The sequence below is a fragment of the Sesamum indicum genome, linkage group LG2 (genome assembly GCF_026168435.1).
Source record: "Sesamum indicum cultivar Baizhima isolate 11 linkage group LG2, ASM2616843v1, whole genome shotgun sequence".
Classification (NCBI taxonomy): domain Eukaryota; kingdom Viridiplantae; phylum Streptophyta; class Magnoliopsida; order Lamiales; family Pedaliaceae; genus Sesamum; species Sesamum indicum.
This window is the reverse complement of record NC_142658.1, coordinates 4119332-4139856: the sequence shown is the minus strand read 5'-3', so window position 1 is coordinate 4139856 and position 20525 is coordinate 4119332. Positions and strand designations below refer to the sequence as shown.

The 20525-nt window shown below is 35.7% G+C and overlaps 4 protein-coding genes and 1 pseudogene across 4 annotated transcripts; 3 read left to right on the top strand and 2 right to left on the bottom strand.

Moving 5' to 3' along the window:
* Positions 1 to 137: 137 nt before the first annotated feature.
* On the bottom strand, positions 138 to 1206 carry LOC105155422 (uncharacterized). Its single transcript, XM_011071297.3, has one exon. It carries the CDS (start codon positions 1200 to 1202, stop codon positions 348 to 350), a length of 855 nt encoding a protein of 284 aa, XP_011069599.2. The 5' UTR covers positions 1203 to 1206; the 3' UTR covers positions 138 to 347.
* Positions 1207 to 3778: 2572 nt separating this feature from the next.
* LOC105155421 (uncharacterized) lies at positions 3779 to 5023 on the top strand. The gene has a single exon (XM_011071296.3). The coding sequence runs from the start codon at positions 4085 to 4087 to the stop codon at positions 4928 to 4930; it is 846 nt and encodes a 281-aa protein (XP_011069598.1). The 5' UTR covers positions 3779 to 4084; the 3' UTR covers positions 4931 to 5023.
* Positions 5024 to 5873: 850 nt separating this feature from the next.
* LOC105155420 (uncharacterized) lies at positions 5874 to 7085 on the top strand. The gene has a single exon (XM_011071294.2). It carries the CDS (start codon positions 6181 to 6183, stop codon positions 7000 to 7002), a length of 822 nt encoding a protein of 273 aa, XP_011069596.1. The 5' UTR covers positions 5874 to 6180; the 3' UTR covers positions 7003 to 7085.
* An 8166-nt stretch (positions 7086 to 15251) lies between these two features.
* Positions 15252 to 16430, top strand: LOC105155419 (uncharacterized; annotated as a pseudogene).
* A 1763-nt stretch (positions 16431 to 18193) lies between these two features.
* LOC105155418 (uncharacterized) lies at positions 18194 to 19195 on the bottom strand. The gene has a single exon (XM_011071292.2). The coding sequence runs from the start codon at positions 19081 to 19083 to the stop codon at positions 18238 to 18240; it is 846 nt and encodes a 281-aa protein (XP_011069594.1). The 5' UTR covers positions 19084 to 19195; the 3' UTR covers positions 18194 to 18237.
* Between the last annotated feature and the right edge of the window lie 1330 nt (positions 19196 to 20525).

Genomic DNA, 20525 nt, shown 5'->3' with positions numbered 1-20525 from the left:
TGGTCTAATGTCAGCCTTTATATCTGGAGCCGTGAACGTCAACTGAGATATACAAGTTCCATTTTTTCAGCATCATTTATGAATACTATTGATCAGACCCAAGTTTCCAGCCTTTACTATGACATTGAGATCATTGATACATGCTGTTGATCTCAGTTTAAATATGAACTCCGACAATGTCTTGCAAATTGGAAAAAGATAAACAGTCTTAAAACTTGAGAAATGGTCAGATGCTAAAATGGAAAAGTGGCAATAAAGTAGATCAACATGAATGGATGAAGGTTTGAATATTATTGTAGCAGTTGACATATTTACAATTCACTGTGTCTCGTGATCAAAGTGAGAGCCTAGTGGTTAAGGGCATTAAGAAGAGAAACTCTAGTTTTGACTAAACTCCTGAAAAATGATTCTAGTTCCTCTTCAAGTTCTTGGATAGTCATTTCTGAGGATTTCAACTGCTTCAAGACATCTTGCACAGCAGTAATGTCCATGTTTTTTCCTGACTTGTGGAGGTTCAACAAGCCCAATTCCTCAGCACCGCATTCTTGATCTCTCTCTGAATGCACGCGGCTAGTTTGAGTGAACTTGGAAAGAAATGACCAACTTCTAATCTTTGATCTTCCCTTCTCCCCCGACAAAATTGTAAGAAGAGACTTTAGGACTGAGAAATCAAAAGACTCCGTCTCTTTCAGCATCCCTGCAATGGCCTTGACATCAGATTCTTCTTTCAAGAATTGCGTGCAGTTCTGGTCGAAGTTCTTGAAATTCTTGATGAACTTCTTAACCATTTTGTTGATCTTCTTTCTTGAGGTCATATAGGCATTGATGTCATCTGCCGTGGCAGTTTCACCTCTGTTTCGCCTGATGGATGACTGAAGATCTTGAACAGATCCCTTTGTTAAACTTAGAATATCTCTTGCGAATCCACAAAGATCCACAAGCCCAAGTGACCCTTCGAGCAACTCATGTGTCCATTTTTCACTGTTTCCATGGCAGAGGGCTTCTTGGGTTGTGGGCATCTGTATCAGATTATTAATACCATCATGTAAATCTCTGAGGCTAGCCAAGTTTGCTGTCACAGAAGTGGCTGATGTTGATGTGCCTTCAGAGGACCTTAACCTGCATAAATGATCTTCAACATCATTTACTATGGGATGAGATTTTGATGGCAAGCTGTTTGATCGAACATGCAAATTTGCCATTTTGTTTTCAAATAATTCTTTGATGGCTGAAAGTAGAATTTGAGTCTTGAGAAGAGGTTTGGGTGCTTGAAACCATCTCTTATGCACTGCCTATATATATATGGAGATAGTTGACAAACAAAAAGCATCTATTCCACCTTAGATTCCTCATCGTTGGTGCAAATTTGAAATAAATATTACGTTGCGCGAGTTTCTTGCTACCCACATCTTGAACATTTAAAGTTGAAATATGAATTATGGAGATCTCTGCCACATTTTAATTGTTGTTCATGAAGCATGAGAAATCTTGACAGCCATGATGTCGATATAATGATAATGGTCATTCAATGCAACTCACAAATTGATGAGCCTGTGAAATCTGTCATCTTTCGACTTTGATGTAAAGACAGGAAGCAATTCTAAATTTTATAATGCTGAAGTAATGTTGATCCACAGACAATTAGCTCAAGAACTGCAATTCAAAAAAAAAAGCTCATAATTGATAGTTTAGGTACTAAATACAGAATGACAATAATTGCACACCAGTGCTGAAGTTTTATAAGACCTAAAACTATAGTAAACGAAACATGAAAGCTGTGAGCATCAGAGTTGAGATTTACAGGATCCATCTTATCCGCATCATTTGCTGGCACACATGAAATGTTACTAGTTGGTCGCTTTCCTGTCCAATATCGAGCATGACAATGCAATCGTGTGCATTGTGCAATTACAGAACAAATTGATATTGAATAACAAGGGACATCTTGAGTAGATAATCATCTACCCCTTCTATTCATCTACCTATATATCGCTCATGCTTAAGGAATGACTCAACATCTTCCATCTTAGCTTCATCACTCTAACCAATTCTTTTCTGTAGTAAACAATGGTTTGATAGAACAGTTCATCACCTAAATCCAATCGCATATTTGAAGATTTTGAAGACCATTTGATTAGGATAACGAGCTCAGTCGAAGTGACATCTTCCTCAGCTTCTTCTGCTTTCACGAACTTGGATATTCTCAATAATTTGCTGGAAAGCATGATGACTTGATAGAATCGCCATGATGATCTATCAAGCAAGCTCTCACCCTCGAACAAGGAAACAGTTGGGCCGTTGAGTTACTTGATGGATCTCTGAGGCTGCTGGATGGCTGTGGAATTGCTGAGGAGGTTATGGCACTTGTGAAGGAATCTGTTCAAGAACTTGAATCCGCTCTCAGGAGGAGTAGACGTGAAGCTGTCAAGGAACACGATATTGGCTTATATGGCATCAAGAAAGAAAATAGATAACGTGATCAAAAATTGCCTTAAGAACATGAAGGGTTCCAAACAATTTTCTCCAAAGGCAGTTCTTGACATGGGCCGAGATCTTAAGAGCATCACAGGCACATTGAAAGAAGCTGAGGCAATTGGCTTCTCGGTCCTCAAGTTTGTGATTATGCTCATATCTGGGGAGAATGCAAGCTTGAAACCAAGAGGCTGGTCACAGGTTTTGAAATTTACCCTTTCAAGACGAGGAGATGGATCAAGAAAATGAAGTTGACGACTTTTAACATTTTCCACAATTCGCGTAAAGGCATGGATGCTGTTGCTGGGCCAAATTTTCTGAAGCAATTGAAAGCATATAAATGGCTATTCAGGAAGTAGAAGAAGGGCTTGAATCTTTCTTCAGGAATTTACAAAGAAAGGGTGTCTCTTCTTAATGCTCTCAGCCACTAAGCGTCTTGGACTTGTGCTTTTGTTTTTGAGTTTTTGACAACATACAGACAATTGTATACTTGTGTAAATGATAAACAAAAAATAGCTACTTCACAAATTCTTTTATTTACTAATTCAGTTCATAGATATTCAACCTCATTTGAAAATATCTTTCGGTTCTATCCAAAATACTCTGATTTGTCTCTCTCAGCAGTGACTGGTAATGTGGAAAATTCTGCTCCTACTTGGAAACATTTTCTACGGATGCAGCTTAAAAAAATGAGTCGACGTTCTTATGGTGCATTACAATGAATTGATGAATGATGAGTCAAAACTATCAGTTGATTTTGGTTCACTCTTACATTACAGACCTAATAGAAATATAGCAAAGAACGATGCCGAAGTAATATTAATTTTTTTGGTTAGAATCATGTTTATTAGATTCAATGTGAGATTGATATAACATCAGATTTTTTTTTATCAGTATACCAGAATCAACCCCTTTGAAGTACAACCCGTTGTTAATCTTGGAACGTTGGGCTTGATTATAATATGTTAGTAAAAATATCATTAAGTTTATGATATGGAACTGTGTGGTCAGTGATTTATCATTTTATGCTATGCTGTCAAGAATCCACTAGCTTTCAGTTTTTGTTAATGATGGATATATTTATGGATAAAAACACCGTTTCCATGATCTTAATGCGTGTAAGAACACGTTTATTTATAATTATGCGCGTTTCTATATATTTTCATAATTTTCTGCAGATCAGAAACCTCCAATATAGAAAGTTAATCTTTTATTCCCAGCTCTCACAGTTAGGAAACATTAATTTTGCTTAGGCCCATAAATTAATGAGTCAGTTCTATGAATGATCAATTGATTATCACAATTTCATGGCTGTCAAGATTCCTCATGCTTCAAGATTAGCAGTTATAATATAGCTGAGATCTCTACGATTGAGTTTTTGGTTTTCAATTGTTCAAGATCCTGGAGACATGTAACTCGTGCGCGACAATATTCATGGCAATTTTTTCAGCAGTGAAGAGACAATGTAGGTGGAATAGATTCCTTTTGTCTTATTTTTCTATCTCCCCTATATATATCATATAGCAGAGCGATGGCTTCAACCATTTCAACATCTTCCTCAATACACAGTAGTCTACATTCACTCCAAAAGAGTTGATTTTGATAGAAAAAGATGGCTGCTTTCCACTCTCGATCAAACAGTTTCCCATCTCCGTCTCATCCAGTAATGGACGTTGTCGAAGAGCATCTGTGCAGGCTAAAGTCATCAGAAGCCGCATCAACATCAGCCACTTCTATATGCACAAACTTGGCTAGCCTCAGAGATTTGCATGAAGGCATTAACAGTCTGATTCAGATGGCCTCAGTGCAGCAAGCCCTCTCCAATGAGCAAGACGAGAATTGGATAAATGAGTTGCTGGAGGGATCTCTCAGGCTTGTCGATCTTTGTGGATTTTCTAGAGATGTTGTGTGCTTAACCAAGGAATGTGTTCAAGATCTTGAATCATCTATTCGGAGGCATAAAGGTGAAACAACCAAAACGATCGACATGAATGTTTATGTGGCCTCCAGAAAGAAGATTGATAAAATGGTCAACAAGTGCATCAAGAATTTGAAAGGCTTCAATGAAAACTCTACAGCACTCCTTGACAAGGACTATGATCTTAAAGCCATTGGGACGATGCTGAAAGAGACAGAAGCCCTTGCTTTTTCGATCTTAAAGTGTGTACTAATACTCATGGCTGGGAAAAAGGAAAGATCAAAGCAAAGAAGTTGGTCATTGCTTTCCAAGTTCACTCAGACGAGCCGCGTACATTCTGAGGTCCAGGAAGAAGCTGTTGCAGAGAACTTGTGTTCCTTCGACATCTTCAAGTCACTAAAAAGCATGGACAACATTGCTTTGCAAAACAAGTTGAAAGCATCAGAAATGACCATCGAGAAACTTGAAGAGGAATTAGAAGCCTTATTTAGGAGTCTGGTCAAGACTAGAGTTTCTCTTCTTAATGTGCTTAGCCACTAGCCTCTTTGGCTTGTGTTAATTTTGACCACATCATGCAATTGTCCATATACTTCTGTAAATGACACCAAAGTTCAATACTGATACTTAATTATCTATATACTCCATTGCATAAATTCTTGCTCCAAAATCTGTTCTTCTGTTTGTCTATCGAGAATGGCTGATCTATGCTGGTGTCCAGATTTCTAGTTTCACATTGGATATGTGTGGAGAATATTGATATATTTGCTATAATGGAACGGATCTGGAATTTACCTTTAAATATCTTCAGTGATTTCTAGGTGATGATACAATTCAGTGGTAACAACATGGTCATTCTTTATAGTTTGGTGAAGCAACCGTGTGATCAGTAATGGACCGTGTCTACAGCTAGGCTGTCAAGATTCCACTTCTTAATCATAGATCAGGTAATGGATGAAAATGACAATTTTTAATGATGAATAATGACTTGATATCACGGTAGCTAGAAGGAGGACACAAAATAGCAATTGTTTGTGTAGCACATGCTACATTAGATGTGTTTAACTGAACTCATGTGCAATTTCTCCGTTATCTGAGTTGTACGCTTCTGTCGAAGAAACAGGATAATTCTGATAATCAGTATATAACTCTTTTACCCCTTCTCCATTGATTTTGCTGTGTCACCTTAAAATGGTATTTCTTTCTAATGCCTCTGAGAAATTAATGGGTAAATTTATTCCATCTCCATGATCTGAATCAGTAATACTATATAATTTTCTCACCACGAGGACTATGAATTTCAAATTACTGGTGGAACACGTCTGATACCAATCATGTTTCTTAATCATAATTCTTTATGTTTCTCCATGTCTGAAGATCAGAAACACCACCTTAATAAAATTTAAGTTTTTCTTCCATCTCTCTCTACTTCAGAAAACATATTATAAGCTGAATATGCCTCAGTTATTAAGGAAGCCACATTATTAAATCAACTTAATGGCTGTTAAGATTCCTAATGCTGCATGATCATTGTATACAATGTAGGCAAGATCTGCTGATTGAATTTTTCCAGCTTCAGTTGCTTCAGATTCAGGGAGCACTGGCTTTGCACGCAGTCACATTTAATTCAATTCCGAGCAGTGGTGAGACATAGTAAGGTCCAATAGATTCCTTTTGTTTTCTTTCTCCATCTTCCTATATATGCTGGTGACACAGAGATGGCTTCAAGCCCTCAACACCTTCTCTCAGGAAACAAATTGTAGATTCCAGCATCAAAGAGTTCATAGAAAAAGATGGCTTCTTTCCACTCTCGATCAAATAGTTTTCCATCTCAATCTCATTCAGTAATGAAAAGTGTTGAAGATCATCTATGCAGGTTAAAGTCATCAGAATCCGCATCAACATCAGCCACTTCTATATGCATGAACTTGGCTAGCCTCAGAGATTTCCATGAAGGCATCAATAATCTGATTCAGATGCCTTCAATCCAACAAGCCCTTTCACAGGGACAAGGTGAAAATTGGGTAAATGAGTTGCTCGAGGAATCTCTGAGGCTCGTGGATCTCTGTGGATTTTCAAGAGATGTGGTTTGTTCAACCAAGGGATCCATTCAAGATCTTGAATCCTCCATTAGAAGAAATAGAGGTGAAAAGGCCACAGGAGACGACGTTAATACTTATGTGGCCTCAAGAAAGAAGATCAACAAGATGGTCACTAAGTGCATCAAGAATTTGAAGAGCTCAAACCAGAGTTCGATACCACTCCCAGCAATTGGTGCTATGCTAAAAGAAATAGAGGCCCTTGATTTCTCAGTCCTAAAATCTGTATTGATGCTCTTGTTCGGGGAGAAGGAAGGATCAAAGCAAAGAAGTTGGTCGTTGATTTCCAAGTTTGCTCAAACCAAACGAGTACATTCTGAGGTAGAGCAAGAAACTGCTGCTGAGGCCTTGTGCTCCTTGAACATCCACAGGTCCAGAAAAGGGATGGACAATATTACATTGAAGCAGTTGAAATCAGCAGAAATGAGCATCCAGGAACTTGATGAGGGATTGGAAGCCTTATTTAGGAGTTTAGTGAAAACTAGAGTTTCTCTTCTTAATGTTCTCAGCCACTAGCCCTTCTTGGCTTCTGCTGATATTTTAACATTTTTACCACACTACTGTAAATATCAAAAAGAGGATACTGATACAGTTCTATATACAAATCTTGAACCAAAATTTCCATGAATCCATCTGTCTACCTAAATTCATTGATCTTTGTATACTAGCAAGACCTTCAGTTTTGAATTGGAAAGCATAGAGCGTATTAAAGATCATTTATACTCTAACAGATTGCTGGATCTGCACATTTGGAAAAATCGAACTAAAACTTTGAAATACAAGGAAAATTGAAATTTGACAAATTTCCAACGTTTTCACTTGTTAACATTCATTTTCATAATAAATTTAATGTTATAATATCATCCCACTTATATGTACTTTTTATAAATCATATTTCAAACAATTAAACTTTTCATAACAGTGTTGAAGTTAACAATCAAGTTAATTGCTTTTATTCAATTAAAGAGCTACTGTTTAAACCAAATGATCATGAAGATACCTGAATATACTTAAGTTGTAAGATAACTTTTCAATAAATTTATACTTTAATTTACTATATTTATTACTTCAGAAATATAACATGCAGAGAAAAAGGATTAGGTGCAGAAGCAAAGCAGATAGAAAATTGTTGTCTTGTTGCTAATTTTTGTTTGCATTGGAATCAGCCAATTGCACATACAGAGTCTTGGCTTCAATAATGTTGAAAGCAAACTTCATGCATGTTTATTTATATAAGATGTAGTTGGGAAAACCAGAGGAATCACAGCCCTTGTTGTTTGGTTGTCAACTTGTCATGACTAGTCTCTTCTTTTCTCTTAATTAATTGCTCTCTACAGGTGGAGAGAGTGGAACCTTGACAGGCACATGGTTTAGTTATCATGAAGCAAATATATAAATTAAATGGCATGACAGGGAGAGAATATGTTTTCGGTTTTTCCAACCCCCTCTGCATATTGATGAGCTCATGATATCAGCTTAACGAGTTGTGTTTGCTGATTTTATAGGCACGCATGGGTAGGATGCTTACTCCTGTTTGGCATATTTTCTCCTTTGACAGGTCGGAAAATGTTATCATTTTTTAATCTATGAGGATGAACACAGAGAATACTGACAGCTTTTTGCATTAGATATGTGATAAGTTACAGCCAGATTGTTTCCAGATACTCAGTTACTGATTTTCAATATCATTCTTGCTGAATTACAAGGAAGCTAATAGTTGATTGTCATTAAGGTCATTTGGTGGCGTTGTTCTATAATTCAATTTATCAAAGTTCAGCTAAGGGACTGGAACCCTGTTGAGTTTAAAATTGGCACAACATCAACAAAGGAATAGAGTCTGTTCTTTCTAAGAAAATAGAATTGCCAGGAAAACAGGATGAATTGTTACTTTGAAAAGAACTTTTCTGTCTGGAACCATGTATAAATTGGTAACTTTTTCATCAATTTACCTATCTCCTCTCTTAATGTGTATACGTAATTCACCGAAATCTAAGTGCCATCCATGCACTCTCTCGTACTCTTATTTTAAGCTTGATTGTAAGTATCTTAGTATTCTTTTGGGACTGTGAGGAAACTTCCTAAACCATTTAATGGAGCAGCATATATTTTCTCTTAAGTACCATCTAGCAAGGTGTCTTCGTTATGCAGTATCTGATTTTATGCCTTTAAATTAGAGCATACCACAATGATGTATCTGTGTTGTTTTCTTTCATACCTTCATAAATTTGTCTTAATGCAAAGAATATGTGTCATATTATTTAAAGTCGTTTAGAGAAGTGTTGTTACTGGTAATTTAGCAGGATGTGTTAAAAGCACTATACTATACTTTTGATGCATAGCAACGCGGTCAACTAATTGGTCTCTTATCCATTTTTATATCAGTTGGTCATCGTATATCGAATATCTATTGCTAGTGCCATTAAAATAAACTGGACCATTTGAAATGATTGTAGCGGCGCCATGTAATTTTCTTTAGCCTCAACACATGTAGCATACAACTATAAAACACCGTACTTGATATATCATTTTTCAGTTATACGTGTAAAATGCATTCATTTGATTCTACAAGTGAAGCATGCCAGCGGAGACATTGATGTTGGTTCACAACTTGTGAGGAGAATAGCCAAGACGTCTCCCATCATTGGAGAGTCTCAGGGCTCTTTCCTTTGGGTATGGTTGTTTTTTCATTTGATTATATTATGTGGTGATGTTGTTGTGATTTTGGTTGCGATAAAGTACTTGGTATGAGTTTTGCTTGTTTACCTATTATCAGTTATGGCATGGAGATAAAAAGAGGAGAAAATTCACACTCGTCTTTTCTGCCCTCATATCACTCATTCTTTGTGTTTCTTCCCAAAGGATATTAATATATTTTTTCTGAACTAATAAACTGGTCATGTTTATGTGTTATTGGTATGTCCACATCTTCGAGGCTTCTTTCTTAAACCAGACGTCACTTTGCTTATTCCACTTGCATCCCGTGTGTCTTCCAAATTCATTGTACATTTCTAGTTATTCTTCTATCATTTTGCTTTAGCGATGCATATATGTGGTCTTTATATTGTTTTCTTCTTGGGTCTGATTTGGTGGTCTTTTCCCATCTTATAGTGTAATTTAATGCTTTTGAATGCTTTCACGAGAGATTCCTTCTGGCTTTTAGACTGGAATCCATGAGATTATTGGCATTCCTTTGGTGAATATGTTGGTCTTTTGCATGTTCCTTGAGTAATGCTTGTGTTAATTGCAAATTTTTTTTTTCCAGATTGTAATGAGTTTAATGATATAGTCACTTTGTTTCTCCAAATCTGCCATGAGGGCCTTATTGGCTTTGATTTGGATTGTCATTTTGGTTAGTTAGCAATAATATAAATGTGGCATGTTCTGTTTCGGAAAAGTTCTTTGCTGGAAGTTATATAATATAAATGCATGCAAAATTGTGCGGGAATTGATTTTCTTTCTTTGGAAAAGGTTATCTGCATTAATGTTAAAGAATCATATGTACATTTACAAGCTCTTTAGAAAAGGTTTTTTTGGAAATGATTAACTATCTCTGTAAAAGGTTAGTGATACCTTTTCAAGTTTTCTGGAAATTGCTGCCAATGATCCTTGGTTCACGTAGGACTTTGGTGAACGTTTTGGTTCCACTGTTAAGGTATGGAGCTATACGAGCAAGTTACTTGTGTTGTCAATTACACAATTTTAGAGTAAGACAACTGCTTGAAAGTAATGAGAAGCCATGTATATGTTCACTTTGATCTGTGACTGTGCATCTACTTTAGGAGCAGCAACATTATGTTTTCCATCAATTTACCTATCTCCTCTCTTAATGTGCATACGTGATTTACTGAAATCTAAGTGTCATCCATCCACTCTCTCGTACTCTTATTTAAGCTTGATTTTAAGTATCTTAGTATTCTCTTGGGACTATGAGGAAACTTCCTTAACCATTTCATGGACCAACATGATATTTTCTCTTAACTACCATCTAGCAAGGTGTCTTGGTTTATGCAGTATCTGATTTTGTGCCTTTAAAATAGAGCATGCCACAATGATGTATCTGTGTTGTTTTCTTTCGTGCCTTCATAATTCTGTCATATTGCAAAGAATATATGTCATATTATTTATAGTCTCTTGGAGAAGTGTTGTTACTGGTAATTTAGCAGGATTTGTTGAAAGCACTATACTATACATTTTATGCATAGCAACGCGGTCAACTAATTGGCCCCTTACCCATATTTATTCCAGTTGGTCATCGTATATCGAATATCTATTGCTAGTGCAATTAAAATAAACTTGTGGAGGTGCCATGTGATTTTCTTTAGCCTCAACACATGTAGCATACAACTATAAAACACTGTACTTGATATATCATTTTTCAGTTATGCATGTAACATGCATTCATTTGATTTTACAAGTGAAGCATGTTAGTTGGTAGATGTGATTCATACTTGTCTTTTACAAGAGAGAGGACTGGAGTTTGAATTTGGTTTGCCAATTTCGTGTAAAGTAGATAGCCCGTCTCGATAAGGATTGTGTGTGAATAAAAAGGTTAAGTAGGATTTAAATGATCAACCTATGTTGGCTGCGAAAGTGTGCTTTTTGACGACATTTTAGAACCTAATGGTGGCCTACTTATCTTCATATTCCTCTCTTCAAGTTTCTAACTCAAAAGTAACCGGTGCCCTTATTAGTTCTCTTTTGTCAAATTTTCTTCCATATTTTGAAATAAAAAAGGTTGAACCATTGATTTTATACTTTGTATGATTCGAACCCAATATTTTACTGCTTTGATTTCTTTGAAAAGCCACGCAATCACCATTCTCATTTGGAAAGAAAAGAATTATGGATTTTTGTGGCTGTTCGAAATGTGAAGGATGCAAGGATAGGGTTGAGACCTAAATTGGAGAATAAACTCTCCTCTCTTTTTGTTAATTTATTCTTGGTTCATTTATTGTGTTTGAGTTTTTTTTTCATGCGCTTGCCTTTAAATTTTTTGTTTTTAATACATTTGACATTCTTGTATGGATTTGCAAAATCCATATTGGTTCATGTCTAGCACCCCCTTCGCTACAAGGGCTATATCTACCCTAAACGTCATACTTATAGCAATCTCTGTGTTTATAAATATAAATGCACATAATAATTTAATCCATATGAATACGTAACCCCAACGTCATAACAACATAATCAACCCACAACATCATATATACAAATCAAACACCACGAGTAGTCCACCACAGTTAATCTCCACTCCTACGTTCTCTTTATACAAACAAAATAAGATTTGTACTCTAGCTGACAAAAAGGAGAAACAGCATACTGGCCCGACCTGACTTAGTATAGTGCATAGACCTATTTTTCAACAGTCAGATACCTCAAAGTTTACTCCTGAAAGAAAATGTCAACAGAGGGGTAAGCCTGCCACTCAGTAAGTAAATAATCAGCCCTATCTATATATGTACATCAAACACAGCCCAAACATGACAAGTAGGCAACATGCATGGATTACAGTCAATTTAACTCCAACATAATCAATTGTAGTACACCACATAGTTGTCTAACAATAAAATAATTAATTAAACTTCCTTTTTTCCCAATTTGTTTACCAGAAGGTGATATCGTGTTTTTCCCGTCAACTCAATCTCACCGTTATATAAATTTAAGTGAATCCCCTTGACAGTCGGCTCATCAATCTCATTTCGCATCATAGCTCTTTCAATTCGCATCATAGCTTTTTTATTCGCATCATAGCTCTTTTCACATCACATCTTTTTCATATCGCATCAAAACTCTTTTCATTTCATTTCTTTCTCATATCGCATCAAAGCTCTTTTCATTTCATTTCGCCTTATAGGCTTTTCAACACATCAAGGGGTATTCACGCCACAATTATATTCAATTTCCACCACTCCCTTATTTCCACATATCACCATTCTTGTAAGCAACTAGTAACGTAAAACAATATATCATTACATTCTCATTTTCAGACACCCACAATACATCAAACAACAAACATAATATTTCAACGTATTTCCTCATTCCACGTACACAATATCGACAATCAAATCAAATCATTCATCACTTATATACTTTCAAACAAATCAATGGCAGCATTAACCACAAATTCATATAACAGTAAAACCACAAATACAGAAAGCATATATAGAGAATGCTAATTATTTACTTACCTCAACCTCACAACGTTTCTTTTTACTCAATCGCTAATTGTCGGTCCTTTCACCTCACCCCGTATCCTCTGTTTTCAATTTTTTTCTGCCAAGACCGAATTGTAATTTGCAATTATGTGTGTGTGTCTTGATTAAAAACAACAAAATAACAGAAAGAGGAGAGGCGGTGGGCTGGTGGGCCCACCCTCAATTTTTTTTCTTTCTCTCATATATATATATCACTTACTAATATATATATATATATATATATATATAACTTACATATATATATATATTTACATTATATTACTTACTTATATATGTTATTTATATATATAAAATATTATTATTATATTATTTAATTAATTAGACTTTTCTCAAAATATCATTTACGTCCTTCCTAATTTTCTTAATTAATAGAAATTGTCCCAAAATATTATAACGAACTCCAATTTAATTCATTCAAGTGTTATTATATTCCAATTATGACCCATAATTTATTTACTAATTAACTAAATTTTATAAAAAATTATCAATTAATCCCCCAATTATATATTATTATTTTTGGCCCGTCACATCATGTTATTAGCCTCTTATTTTTGCAGGTGTATCATAGAAAAATTTGTTGAAAAATCTATATCATACAATCATGAATTATTTTATTTGTGAACTTTGAGGATTTAATTCTATGCTAAAATGCCAAACGGTTGTCTAGATGCCAATTTAAATTTCCTTTTCAAGAGGACTTGATAAATCTTTTGTGAATATTGAAATTTCATGAGTTGATAAATGGTTTTCTAGGAACACATAGTTTTTATATCTTAAATAGTGTTTGAAAAACTTTTTAATTTTTACTTTTAAATAATATTATTGGAAATTGGTTTTTTTCCACTTAAAGATTTGTTTTCCTTGTCAAATGTTCTTTTGTTTTCAATTCATGTTCCCAAAATCAGTTTTTATCTTTTACTTAAAAATTTATTTTTCTTGTTAAATGTTTTACAATAAACTCATATTTTCAGAATGAGCTTGAAGCTTGAAGTGCACTTACAAATATTGAAGACTAATTAACAAAATATTTTGATTAGCAACAGATGAAATCATTTAGTTATTTTTGGGTGAAAGCATGAAAAGTCATATGTTTGGACTTTAAGTGAAATATTTTGTTGAATTTTATTTTTATAAAAGTAACAGACTTTGAAACAATTTTTGAAACATTTTGAGAAGCATTCAGTTTATTAAAACAATTTTTGAAACATTTTGAGAAGCATTCAGTTTATTATTTCTGGTCAAATAGCATTGATCGCCATCTTTGTCTAGATTTCCAAAAAAGTAAATTATTAACTTTTTTTTTTATAAATGATTACTCTATTGAAACTTCTTTTAAGAAATTTTTACCAGTAATTTTAAAAATTCTTTTAAAAAATTTTTACCAGTAATTTTAAAACGAATAATGAGATTGACATCTAGAACCGTTGTGCAATTTACTATATGATATTTTATTTTTTAAGTTCACGAATGAACTAATTTGTGTTGTATGCTATAGAATTTCCACCAATTCTTAGATACACCTGCAAAGTTAAGATGTTGATGACATGAACGAATATGGTGTTTTTGTAAAATTTGTACAAGAATCTTAAATGTATGACAAACAAAAAGTTTTTAGAAAGTAACATGAGAACAAAACCTAACATAATGAACAAACCGAGAATAAACAAACAAAAATAATGGAGGGTTATTTCTCATTTAGGCCTCAAATCCAAACTGTCTTGCGTCCGTCATATTTAAAGCGGTCCCAAAACTAGTGATTCTATCGTTTCCAAATTAGAATGTTGAGAACGTGAGGGTTTCATAGAAATCAGACACTTTTGGGTTTGAATTATACAGAGCAAATTGCAATGGTTTCAACTTTTCATGATTTCTAATATGGGAAAAATTGATAAAGAAGAAATTGATAAGGACAAATGTTGCTTTTTTGGCTAGAAAATGGCTAAGAGAAATAGATAGATATATAGGTTATCATGTGGTTTTATATGGTGCCAAAGTTGCACTCGTTTTTAAGTAGCCAATATGAAATAGTTGAGTGTTTGAATTTTCTATTTCAACCTTTAAATTCTCGCATAGTTCTTAGAGAGAAAGATGTTATTTATGTAAGTTGTTATTGCACGTCATTATATTGCATGTTTTTCTCTTTAATTGTTGATTCTATCCTTGTTTGTTCTTTCAGTTAACAACTTAATGCTGGTGGAGATGATCTTGCACTAGTTTTCATGTTTACTCGCTGATTTGGAGTGTGAACCTTTTACACCAGTTTTCATGTCGATTGGGTTCAAGTAGATCGAAGTATGAGCTCGAAGAAATCAGCGACCATCTTTATTGTAAATAAGAATCAAGTGTATTTGGTACTTTGGACTTCTTTGTACTATGTGAGAAATTGTTGCCTGCTCCAACGGGTCTGGCTTGTTTCTTAACCAGAGAAATGAAAATTTTGATTCAAAACCAATTTCAAGCTTTATATTTAATGCTTTATTAACTTCCAGAACATATCAAAATCAACTCAACTCAACATTATATATAAGTTGGTACATCATTGAAACTCAAATGGATTGTTTGTTGGGAATTTTTTTTATATACTTCTACCACTACTTTACTTACAAATGGGATACTTTTGAACTCTATTCAGCATACGGAGTAAACACTGCCGTCCCAAAACAAAGAAAAGAAATGAAAACTTTTTATTATAGTTAGTCATAAAATATATGTGATATTATTTATGTTTCTGTCATCAAAACAGCCTATGTTTTATTATGTTTTTGTCACCAAAAACAAATAAAAGAAAAGAAAACTCTCGATCAAACAGTCTCCCATCCAGTGATTGATAGTGTTGAAGATCATATGTGCAGGCTAAAGTCATCTGAAGCCGCATCAACATCAGTCGCTTCTGTATGTGCAAACCTGGTCAGCCTCAGAGATTTACATGAGAGCATCAATAATCTGATTCAGACTCCTCCAATCCAACAAGCCCTTTCCCAGGAACAAGCGGAAAATTGGATAAATGAGTTGCTCGAGGAATCTCTCAGGCTTGTCGATCTTTTGTGGATTTTCTAGAGATCTGGTGTGGTCGACCAAGGAATTCATTGAGGCTCTTGAATCCTCCATCAGGAGAAATAGAGGTGAAACAGCGATGAATGATCGAATCAATACTTATGTGGCCTCAAGAAAGAAGATGAATAAGATGGTCAACAAATGCATCAAGAATTTGAAGAGCTTCAACCAAAGTTCTACAGCACTCCCAACCATTGGGATGATGCTCAAAGAAACAGTCCCTCAATTTCTCGGCCCTAATATCTCTGTTGATACTCTTGGCAGGGAAAAGGAAGGATCAAAGCAAAGAAATTGGTCATTTCTTTCCAAGTTCGTTCAGACCAAACGAGTACATTATGAGATAGAACAAGAAAATGGTGCTGAGGACTTGTTTTCCTTGAACATGCACAAGTCAAGCAAAGGCATACACGAGATCACATTGAAGCAACTGAAAGCAACAGAAATGACCATCCAGGAACTTGAAGATGGATTAGAAGCCTTGTTCAGGAGTTTAGTCGAAACTAGAGTTTCTCTTCTTAATGTTCTCAGCCATTAGTCTCTCTGGCTGGTGCTTTTTTGACACCATACTGTTGTATACATACTTCTGTAAATGACACCGGAAATGGACCTATACTTATAATTTATCTATACAGTTCAGTGCAGAAAGCTTCAATTCAAAACATTTTTACTTTATCTGTCCATCTTAAACATCTGATCTGTAATAATTAATTCGTACAGAATTCTGTTTCCAATGGGTGGTGAACACGAAAATTTTTTTGACATTCCAATATAAGATGTTGGAAATGAACCATTAGAATTATTTAATAGGTGCTGAAAAAGGATCAGTTATAGGGCCTAAAGTACTCTGCATACGCGCATCAAAACTACACAGCACCAGTTACTTGTATTTGCTTGAGCTGCCTAATCCTATAAAAGAAACAGCAGATGGTCAGAAATTTTTCTTCTGAATTTCTCAGGTTGTTGGACTACTGCAGTGCCATTGAAGAGGTTTTCTGAGAGATCAAGGAAGGTTTGTAGGAACTGGAGTCACCCAACACAGATGAAAGGACAGGGAACGAGATGAGGATGACTATGCTAATCAATATTACATGGCAAGAAAGTTGCTGAATAAATCATTCCAGGGTTTCAGGACTTGATTGGAATGGAGAAAATTCACAGTTTACGGTTAGTAGCACTAGCTTCTAACTTCCAAGTTCTTACCTTTGGTTCATCGTTGATGCATGTTTTTATGCCAACTCAGCAGCCACGTGGAAGGTCAAGGTGCCCGTGATTCATATGTCGCTAACTCAGCCACCTAGTAGAAACAAATGGCAACCAAGCATCCCCATAGGACTAAATGCTCTGACTCAGATACCATGCTGACAGAGGCTCAGCAGCCACATAAGAAGTATGCCAACTCAGATGCTGCATGGAGAGGATGTGCCGCAAACTCAGCTGCCATGCAAGACCTACATCAGCTACGTTGATCGAGGATACTGAGCCAGGTACATGTGTCTCCTTCTTAGGATGCTGCCATGTAAAAATGATCTGCTGGTTCATTATATGCTACATGTCAAGAAAGCGTCATCCATGTTGATCCTGAGATCAATTCACCATCCAGGTGGCAGAGTATGCTGATTCAGATGGCACGTGTCTTAAAGCAGACCACGTAGACTAAATACAAGTCCAGTGGCTAGGTAACTCTCAAAAGCCACGTAGATCCACCAGCTGGCAGCCAATTCAGCAACTTGTTAAGTCAGCAGCATAACATTAGCTAATGACTCAAACCTCACCTTTAACAATGGTATCTGCCATGTGGACTGTAAGGATTATTCGGCAACCAGGGTTGACACATGATGATGACTCACATGACATGCGTCACACAGTCAGCAGCCACGTGGATACCGTGACCAGCCATCTGCCATGTAACCTGTTCCGTTGACTCACATGCAACTTGATGGCAAGAAAAATGGCAGAGAGATCTACGACGGAGGCAAACCACAACGGATTAGGACAACCCACAAAGTAGTTGACCGTTTATGAAGATGCCACACCTGAAACGGTGAGGGGTTTCTTTTTGGGATGACAAATAATTTAGATTAAAATTGGATGATATACTGATCTGCAGTTCTTTTTGTAGGGACAGAGAATACATCATTGGCTGTATAGAATTTAGGCATCTGGACCAACATATTACTGTTCAACAAAGGTAAGAGAACACAGGAGAACTTTTGGTACAAGTAGCATCTTCAAGGCTTAGCTCGAGACAGTAGACATGATCAATTATCATCTTGTTACTGCTTAATTGTATTATCACCTAGCAAATTACTAATAGAGCCTGTGTCTAAGGTTTAGCTTAATCTAGATGGAAAGACATAGAAATCATTTTGGGCTAAGATTTTACACACTGAATTGTGTAAATAGCGAAGTATCAGTATTCATTTTTTATGTCATTTACAGTAATATATATACATCTGTAAGATTCAAAAATTGGCCAAAGCAGCTAATGGCTGAGAACATTAAGAAGAGAAGCTCTAGTCTTGACTAGACTCCTAAATAAGGCTTCCACTCCCTCTTCAAGTTTCTCAATGGTCATCTCTGATGCTTTCAGTGTGTTTTGCAAAGCCATGTTGTCCATGCTTTTTAGTGATTTGAAGATGTTAAAGGAACAAAAGTTCTCCAAACCAGCTTCTTGCTGGACCTCAGAATGTACACGGCTGCCTGGAGTGAACTTGGAAAGCAATGACCAACTTCTTTGCTTTGATCTTTCCTTTTCCTCAGCCATGAGTATCAATACAGACTTTAAGATCAAAAAAGCAAGGGCCTCTGTCTCTTTCAGCATTGTCCCGATGGCTTTAAGATCATAATCTTTGTCCGAAAGTGCTGTAGAGTTTTGGTTGAAGCCCTTCAAATTCTTGATCCACATGTTTACCATTTTATTGATCTTCTTTCTTGAGGCCACATAAACACTCATGTCCATTGCTTTGGCTGTTTCACCTTTATGCCTCCTGATAGATGATTCAAAATCTTGAACAGATTCCTTGGTTGAGGACACGACTTCTCGAGAAAATCCACAAAGATCCACCAGCCTGAGTGATCCCTCCAGCAACTCATTTATCCAATTCTCATCTTGTTCATTGGAGAGGGATGTCTGGACTGAAGGCATCTGAATCAGATTATTAATCCCTTCATGAAAATCTCTGAGGCTAGCCAAGTTTGCACATATAGAAGTGGCCGATGTTGATGCAGCTTCTGAGGACTTTAGCCTGCACAATTGATCTTCAACAATATCCATTACTGGATGAGATTGGGAAGGAAAACTGTTTGATCGAGAGTGGAGAGCAGCCATTCTTTTTCTATCAAAACGAGCTCTTTAGGGTGAATATAGACTACAGAGTATTGAGAAAGATGTTGAAATGGTTGTAGCCGTCCCTCAGCACCTTCTATATATGTGGAGATAGAAAAAGAAGACAAAAGGAATATATTCCACCTACAATGTCTCATAACTGGTGAAAAGATAGAAATGAAAATGGTTGAGCACGAGTTCCATGTCCCCTGATCTTAAACAATTGAAAACGAAAAACTCAAATTATAACTGCTAATCTTGAAGCATGACGAATCTTGACAGCCATGAATATGACATAATCAACTGATAATTCATAGAGCTATTTTATGAGCCTAAGCAGTAATGTCTCCCAACAGCTAGAGCTGGGAATAAAACTAATTTCAAAACTGGAGGTTTCTGATCTTCAGGCAATTATGAAAGTATATACAAATACGCTTGTGCATTGACAAAACGTGTTCTTTATGGCCTTCTAGGGGAGTTAATTGCTAAAATACACATTAAGATCCTGGAAAATGGTGATTCGTGTTTATCCATTAATTTATCAGTCATTAACAAAAAATAAAATTGGTGGATTCTTGACACCCTAACATTAAAATGATAAATTACTTACCACACTATTACACTATCATATCATGAACTAGTTCTTTTTACTATTAGTCATAATGAAGCACGCTCTTTACAAGTGAACTTGAGGTAAACTTTTACGGTACATTATGGAGTTCACCTAGATGAACAAACAGAAAGTTGTAATCTGTTGTACTTGACGGCTCATTGCTGGCATAAACTGATCAAAACATATATAGATGCCATATATTCATCTGATAATATTCTTAATTGGATGCTGTCATTCAAATTTAACAGGATTTCTATTGAACTATTTCAAAATCTTCTTGTTTAACTGAAAAATTGATATTAATTCCACACAGCATACTGCTACTTATTTAGGTTAGAAACATAAGCGGAAGTCATCAATTCATTGTGATGTACAGTAAAACGATACATTGATTACTAAACAGAATAAAAAATGGATTTTGCAAGTTACCAAAGATTACCATAGCCATACGGAAAGTCGAAGCCCTGGAGAGTGTGGCAGACAATTTTACATTGGATAGAGGGAGATATTTTGAAATGGAGTGAACATCTATAAACTGAACTAGTAGACGAAAAAATTTTTTTAAGTATAAGTATCAATATTTTGATATATCATTTACAGAAGTGTACAACTCTGTATGTTGTTAAAAAGTAAAAAATGAGCACAAGCCAAACGAGGCTTAGTGGCTGAGAGCATTTCTTTTTGGGTTTACATTCTAGCCATTCTGGAATCTATGCTGGTTAATTCTAGCCAAATGTGATAGACGACCGATGCAAGAATAGCACAATATGAAGCTGAAATGAGATACTTGGTCCTCCTCTGTCTTGCTGCCCATTGAATTGCTTGCTGCCAG

Coding starts and splice junctions, on each gene's coding strand:
- LOC105155422 (XM_011071297.3), bottom strand. CDS start 1,202: ATGGCAAATTTGCATGTTCGATCAAACAGCTTGCCATCAAAATCTCAT.
- LOC105155421 (XM_011071296.3), top strand. CDS start 4,085: ATGGCTGCTTTCCACTCTCGATCAAACAGTTTCCCATCTCCGTCTCAT.
- LOC105155420 (XM_011071294.2), top strand. CDS start 6,181: ATGGCTTCTTTCCACTCTCGATCAAATAGTTTTCCATCTCAATCTCAT.
- LOC105155418 (XM_011071292.2), bottom strand. CDS start 19,083: ATGGCTGCTCTCCACTCTCGATCAAACAGTTTTCCTTCCCAATCTCAT.